Genomic DNA, 7,632 nt, shown 5'->3' with positions numbered 1-7,632 from the left:
TGAGAGTCCGGAAGCAAGTTCAGGGAGTGAATACATTTAATAAATAAATACAAACGGCGCACCGACATGAAACAGAAACAATGACGACTGGGGAAGAAACCAAAGGGAGTGACATATAAAGGGCAGGTAATCAAGGAGGTGATGGAGTCCAGGTGAGTGTCATTATGCACAATTGCATGAAATGCTGGTGACAGGTGTGCGCCATAAACGAGCAGCCTGGTGACCTAGAGGCCAGAGAAGGGAGCACACGTGACACTAGGACCTCACTGCACTATTAAACTGTTCATCTCCATATACCCATTGCAAGACCCACTGGTTGATGATTATTTATAAAAACCCTCTTAGGCCTCACTCTGCCCTATCTGAGATATCTACTGCAGCCCTCATCCTCTACATACAACACCCGTTCTGCCAGTCATATTCTCTTAAATGTCCCCAAAGCGCACACATCCCTGGGTCGCTCCTCTTTTAAGTTTGCTGCTGCTAGCAACTGCAACGAGCTGCAAAAACCACTCATCCAAAGACTCAATCATGGACACTCTTACTGACAGTTGTGGCTACTTCGCCTGATGTATTGTCTCTGCCTTTTTGCCTTTGTGCTGTTGTCTGTGCCCAATAATGTTTGTACCATTTTTGTTGCTACTATACCATGTTGTTAGCATGGTAGCAACACCATATGACGTGTTGCTCCTATGCTATGTTGTTGTCTTGGGTCTCTCTTTATGTAGTGTTGTGGTGTCTCTTTGTCGTGAATTGTGTTTTGTCCAATATTTTTATTTTAATCCCAGCCCCTGTCCCCACAGGAGGCCTTTTTGTAGGCCAGCAGTGTAAATAAGAATTTGTTCTTGACTGACTTGCCTAAGTTAAATAAATTCTTTATAAACCTTTTATTTTTTTAAGGAAGGCTTACCTTGATTTGTTCACTCCAGTTAGTCACAACTTTTCTGGTTTCCTCAACAACATCAAGCTATTCAAGAAAGGGATAAGAATAGAATGTCTCAATGTAGAATGACGTAGAGTGATGTGTTGGTAGGAATAAATGATCCAAATAACTTACAGGTCTCTTCCTCTTGTTGTGCTCCTCTATTTCTAAAATGGCTTCTGCCTGAAAAGCACTTCCTAGTGCTCTAAAACATCATCTCAGAGTACAAAACATCTTTACTACAGGAAAGGCTCATAATAAGGTCATGCGTATAATACCTGTGTGTGTGTGTGTGTGTGTGTGTGTGTCTGCTGTATAGTACATTTCAATAGATACATGGCACCATGCTCGGTTGGTGGAACTTCATGCAGTGTTTTTACAGCACTATTACAACTTTTATATACATTGGCACATGACTTACACTTACAGTAGATATTTTATAGAAAAGGTAACCTACTCACTTGTCATTCATCAACTTGGATGCCTTGAGTTTCCCAGCAAACTTCTGCAGTCCCTTGGCATAACTGACCTCCAGCTCAGCCCTAGTCACAGAGAAATGTCATCAAGGCACATTACTTTTGTCACACTGAGGTGAAACCGTAACTACAGGTAATTCAAATTCAATCCGGAAGTTAGGACTTCAGCATGCAAGTCTGAATGCATGTGTAGGTACGTCCCAAAAAATGAATGGAAATGTCATGAAAAATAAATATGCGCAGTCCAGCTTCAAAAGTGTAACTTTTCCAACCTGAGAGAGCATACTATGCTCAAATAAATGACCTCAAAGGATATTCTCAAGGAGTTGTGTATGCAAATACAGTACATCACATTGACCATACCTTTGCTGACATACTGTCATGACCTTGCAGAAATGCTCCCCATTGTTGGAAAACCTCTTTAGATCTCGGTACAACGGGTTGTACTATAACACATTCGCCAAGTCATGGTGTTGTCAAGCTGCGGCTATCTTGAGTAACCACTAATACAAACAGCTTTCAAGAAAATCCATTACATTTTAAATTATGGTACACACATATAAAGGAGAAATAAGCAACATTTCTCTTTGCCATTTGACTAAAAGTTGTCTTTGAGTGAGTACTCACCGTACAGTTGCTCACAGGGTCCGGCATTTTCAGTCTAAGGTGGTTTATTGACTTTGCACTTTGAACACGCTCCTCCTAAAGCCATTTTTGCAGAAATCACCTGAGCATACAAAACATTAAGAATATGTTTTGCGTCCTCAGTGTATATGTTCAGGTGATTTCCGCATGAATTACTTTAGGAGAGGTGAATCCAGGTGAAAGCTATGATCCACTTGTCACTTGTTAAATCCACTTCAGTGTAGATGAAGGGGAGGAGACATGTTAAATGATTTTTAAGCCTTATGACAATTGAGACATGGATTGCGTATGTGTTCCATTCAGAGGTTGAATGGGGCAGACAAAATATTTGTGCTTTTGAATGGGGTATGGTAGTAGGTGCCAGACGCACCAGTTTGGGTGTGTCAAGAACTGCAACGCTGCTGGGTTTTTCACACGCATCAGTTTCCTGTGTTTCAAGAATGGTCCACCACCCGAAGGAGATCCAGCCAATTTAACACAACTGTGGGAAGCATTGGAGTCAACATGGACCAGCATCCTTGTGGAATGCTTAACACCTTGGTGTTCCTAATGTTTAGTACACTTAGTATATAGCCAGTGCACAAAGGAAAATTCCATTGGAAGATTCAACCATTTATGTCCTCACCCATCCACTGTCACTTTGTGCACATGAAAATGAATGTCAATAATTACTTAATTCATGAAAACCCTTTTCCCATCAACAACAGGGATGATCGATACTGCATTAGAGACCTACACAATACACATTCTATTCAATCCATGTGTCCTTGGATGATTCATATATGCCAATACAAGTAAAAAGAGAAATTACATGGGCTCCTGGAGAGCTATTATATTTCTCTGAAACACAAACGCTACTTGAAGTTGAATATGCAATACATCTAGTTATATTTCAATGAGAATGTATAATGAGAATGGATTAGCGAGATGAATGTCCCGAAAGTATTGTTGAATGAATATCAATGACAAGAATTCAGTCATAATTATGCAATCACATTAATTATTCACTTAGCCTTGAGAGGGAATCAGTTTTGGAACAAAAAAATAACAATCCTTCATAGTCAACTTGCCATGCCACAATTCTAATTCTGTAATCTACCAATATTACTCCGTTGCTTCTCACAAGAACAAGTATGTACAGCAACTGCTAGTTTCAATTAATCAGATCGACAAATATATTTTCTTACTTGCAATCTTTAATATTGTCAAGGGTTGTAAATGCATCATTGCTTAATAATACCTTCCTCTGTCTTCCAAGAGGGCCATGAACAATTAACGAAATACTTACCAGAAATGTTGTAGAATACTTAACAAAATTTAATTGGAAATATAGCATGGCCCTATTTTTACACACACACATACATAATGCTGTTACTGATATCTCTTACAGCTTATGGATGGATAATGTGTGTATTTCCCATAATAATGCATTGTTGTAAGACCACATTACTATTCATTTGTGAGAAAAACAAATGCAATCAGTTTTAGCAAGTGAGGGGGGGAGGGCATCACTGAAAACAAATCCATTTGTTTTGCATTTTTGCCAATGACAAGACTCATGCTGTAATGTGTGTACCCGTTGATGGAATAGTGAAATGATATGCATTACGGATTGGTTCACAATTAGCCAATCTTAACACTGACAAAGTCATTGAGACATGTTGACAATAACTTGCAAATTTACAGTACCAGTCAAAAGTTTGGACACATCTACTCATTATTCTACATTGTAGAATAATAGTGAAGACATAAACTATTATAACACATATGGAATCATGAGATTCTTGAGATTCTTCAAAGTAGCTACTCTGCCTTGAGAACTTTGCACACTCTTGGCTTTCTCTCAACCAGCTTCATGATGTAGTCACCTGGAATGCAATCCAATTAACATGTGTGCATTGTTAAAGGTTAATTTGTGGAAATTCTTTCCTTCTTAATGTGTTTGAGCCAATCAGTTGTGTTTTAACAACGTAGGGATGGTATACAGAAGATAGCCCTATTTGGAAAAAGATGAAGTCCATATTATGTCAAGAACTGCTCAAATAAGCAAAGAGAAACAACAATCCATCATTACCCTAAGGTCAGTCAATGCAGAAGAATTCGGGAACTTTGAGTTACCAGCCTGCTGCACAGAGTTCAAGTAACAGACATTTGATTTCAACATCAACTGTTCAGGCCTTCATGGTTGAAATTGCTGCAAAGAAACCACTACTAAAGCACACCAATGAGAAGAAGAGACTTGCTTCGGCCAAGAAACACGAGCAATGGACATTAGACCGGTGGAAATTTGTCCTTTGGTCTGATGAGGCCAAATTTGAAATTGTTGGTTCCAACCGCCGTGTCTTTGTGAGACGCAGAGTAGGTGAATGGATGATTTCCGCATGTGTGGCTCCCACCGTGAAGCATGGAGGAGGTGGTGTGATGGTGCTTTGCTGGTGACACTGTCAGTGATTTATTTAGAATTCAAGGGACACTTCACCAGCATGGCTACCACCTGGTCTGTGCTTAGTGGGACTATCATTTGTTTTTCAACAGGACAATGACCCAACACACCTCCAGGCTATGTAAGGGCTATTTTACAAAGGAGAGTGATGGAGTGCTGCATCAGATTACCTTTCCTCCACAAATCACCCGACCTCAACCCAATTGAGATGGTTTGGGATGAGTTGCACCGCAGAGTGAAGGAAAAGCAGCCAACAAATGCTCAGCATATGTAGGAACTCCTTCTTCAAGACAGTTGGAAATGCGTTGCAGGTGAAACTGGTTGAGAGTGCCAACAGTGTGCAAAGCTATCATCAAGGCAAAGGGTGGCTACTTTGAAGAATCTAAAATATATTTCATGTGTTATTTCATAGTTTTGATGTCTTCACTGCTATTCTACAATGTAAAAAAAAAAAGAGTAAAAATTAAGAAAAATCCTGGAATGAGTAGGTGTCCAAACTTTTGACTGGTACTGTATATCTATCCAAAATAAATAACATAGACACATAACATAATTAACTACCCCCAGTATGCCAGTCAGACTACGTTTAAACAGCATGCTTTCGCCATAATAGTGGAATGCGTTCATTCGTTGGCTAAACAGAGAGACTGGGCTGTACCGACAGGAGTGCTTTGATATTTCATTGAATGCAGTTTGATGCAAATATAGAGAAAGATAATAAAATGGAGGGGAAACATGGAAATAATCAAACTGAAAACTTCCAGTACCAGACAGGCAATGTTGTTCATGTCACACACATGTAGTATCTATGAATGGTGTCTGCAGCTTTGCTCCAGTGCTTATAAAATGTCTCATAGCAGTGGTCAGTGTTCATCTAGACATGGGGCCCCTGCTGACAGGTACCCATTAGTCCCGTGGGCTTTATTGGTCCCGTTGGTGGTGCTGTTGTGGTGCTTCTGAACAGGAGTGGGCGGAGGACCGTTGTCCTCGTCCGAGCTGGACTCAATGTCACTGCGGTCGTCTTTCGACACCTGTGGAGAGGTGCAGACGCTGTCAGAACAGCTCATATACCATCTGATGTCATGACAGAGGAAGTAAAAGCAGTTGGCCATCGCTATTGGTTTCCTCATTTTACAAATAAGATCATGTAAAAAAAAAGGGATGTCATGTGATTGTGACTTGATAGTGAGATGAAGTGACAATACACAAAGAAGTTTGTTCCCCTTCTGTTCCAACTACTTACATGTAAAGGATTCCACTTCCCTGCCTAGGTTGAAAGGTTAGCGTGAGGGATAGAAAAAGTAAAATCAATGAAGGTTATTGACAACAAAACAGGCCCTTTAGTGAAATAGCTTCTGTAGTACAGTACATGTACAGTGAGCTTGACTGCAAAGATTACCCAACGCTTTGCATTTACAATTACAAAAAGTAACATGGTAGTGCTAAATTCTAACTACATACATAATGAGAATGACTTTCTAACTACATAAAGACGGTCCTCTTGAGTGTACTCTATGAAAATATGACAATGTCTGCCAAATGGCACCCTATTCCCTATGGGCCCTGGTCAAAAGTAGTGCACTACATATGATGCCAGTTAGGACCCTGAAATGCGAACTGGGGGAGAATCTCAATAACATTTCCTTGACTACTCGTATTCTATTCTCAACTCAGGAGAAGAGGAGAAGCTCAGAGAGGGACCTCTGACATTCTCAACCAATGAGTTTTGAGAACCTGGCGAGAGGACGCGAGGAGTCAAGAAATTGTAATTGAGACTCTCCCTTTGTCTCTCACCTTTCCTCTGGAGATGGCTCGACAGGCTATCTTCACTATGAGGTAGGACCAGAAGGAGTGCAGGAACTGCAGCAGGATCAGCAGTAGGTTGAACACCCACCAGGAGGGGTACGGCCCCACGATCTCCCAGCTCTCAAACAAGGTAGTGTTTAAAATCCTACGTGAAAGAGAGAGAGAGCAAGATAAATAATTTGTCAACTCATTTGATAAGTAAACCACACTACACACACATTCAGAGCAGCTCATAATGACAGGATGTAGTAATGAGACAACCACAACGTCTCTATTGGGAATTGGGTAACAGACTGGAAATACTTATTGGTTTTAATACGGCTCTCTCTCTGAAATTAACAAAAACCTGTCAACTAAAGTACACGCCAGAAAACCCAGTCTGAGGCAGCTGTCACCAAATAAGCTACTTGTTATTGTCTTAGAATTCTAGGTGAACAGAAGACAGTAAATGTTCCTGGTGCTCTAAGGTAGAGTGGAGGAATACAGATGGCCAGGTGGTTGAGAGGGAGCCTCTTATGTTGTCCCTGAGGGTAACGTCCAGAGCCTTCAGCCCCTAGCTAAGGGTTTCCCAAACTCGGTCCTCGTGCACCCCTTAGGGTCCCGTCTTTTTTTTTTTTTGCCTTAGCATTACACAGCTGATTCAAATAATCAACAAGCTTTGATAATTTGAATCAGCTGTGTAGTGTTAGGGCAAAAACCAAAATGTGAAGTCTCCTAAAACCCTTGGGGTCCTGAGGACCGAGTTTGGAAAACACTGCCCTAGCTTGCTCTCCATCCTCCACGACAGACAGGCAGAGACAGACCCTCTCTTAACAGCCAAGGATAATTATTACCCAGGAGACAGACAAATAACTTTATCCCTTCTCCCCGCTATACTGTGCGGAAAAGCTCATGCAGCACTTTACTGTATGAAGTCAATCTGTTATAATGTACACACTACTCAAACCACTTTAAAGAACATATTAAATCCTTCATTCACTTCTCTGATGAATGGCTTGATAGCTATTTCAGTGAAGGTAGAGATATAGTTGGATAATTGTACATGATATGAACCCTGCTGATACTGAAGCCATGGCAACAGTTGTACAGTCACACTACCCTTCTGGTTGCTGTGGTGCGCTCTGCCTGCACTGTGATATACTGTATAACTCACGACGGCATACTAACGAGGAAATCACTGAATGAGACTTTTCTAAAGGATTTACATGCACTGTACTCTGGAGGTTCATGCTTTAATATCTTTTGAATAAAGAGTCGTTTGTCATTTTGATCTGGTAATTAACCGCGCTGTCCTCGAGTGTGGGCTCAAAATTGGGGTGACGTCTCAGAGCGGGATAGTA

At 40.8% G+C, this 7,632-nt stretch overlaps 1 protein-coding gene across 1 annotated transcript in view; it reads right to left on the bottom strand.

Annotated features, from left to right (window-relative positions):
* Nucleotides 1-3,221: 3,221 nt before the first annotated feature.
* The window catches only part of LOC109866408 (ceramide synthase 6-like), a 31,747-nt gene continuing 27,336 nt past the window's right edge, over nucleotides 3,222-7,632 (bottom strand). The window contains exons 9-11 of the mRNA XM_020455086.2: nucleotides 6,281-6,437; nucleotides 5,730-5,753; nucleotides 3,222-5,517 (exon numbers count right to left, since the gene is read on the bottom strand). Of these exons, the coding sequence (XP_020310675.1) occupies nucleotides 5,350-5,517; nucleotides 5,730-5,753; nucleotides 6,281-6,437 (349 nt within the window). The 3' untranslated portion in view covers nucleotides 3,222-5,349. The remainder of the gene's footprint in view (nucleotides 5,518-5,729; nucleotides 5,754-6,280; nucleotides 6,438-7,632) is intronic.

The sequence above is a fragment of the Oncorhynchus kisutch genome, linkage group LG2 (genome assembly GCF_002021735.2).
Source record: "Oncorhynchus kisutch isolate 150728-3 linkage group LG2, Okis_V2, whole genome shotgun sequence".
Classification (NCBI taxonomy): Eukaryota; Metazoa; Chordata; class Actinopteri; order Salmoniformes; family Salmonidae; genus Oncorhynchus; species Oncorhynchus kisutch.
Note: the sequence above shows the minus strand (reverse complement) of the source record. Positions and strands in the feature narration are given on the sequence as shown.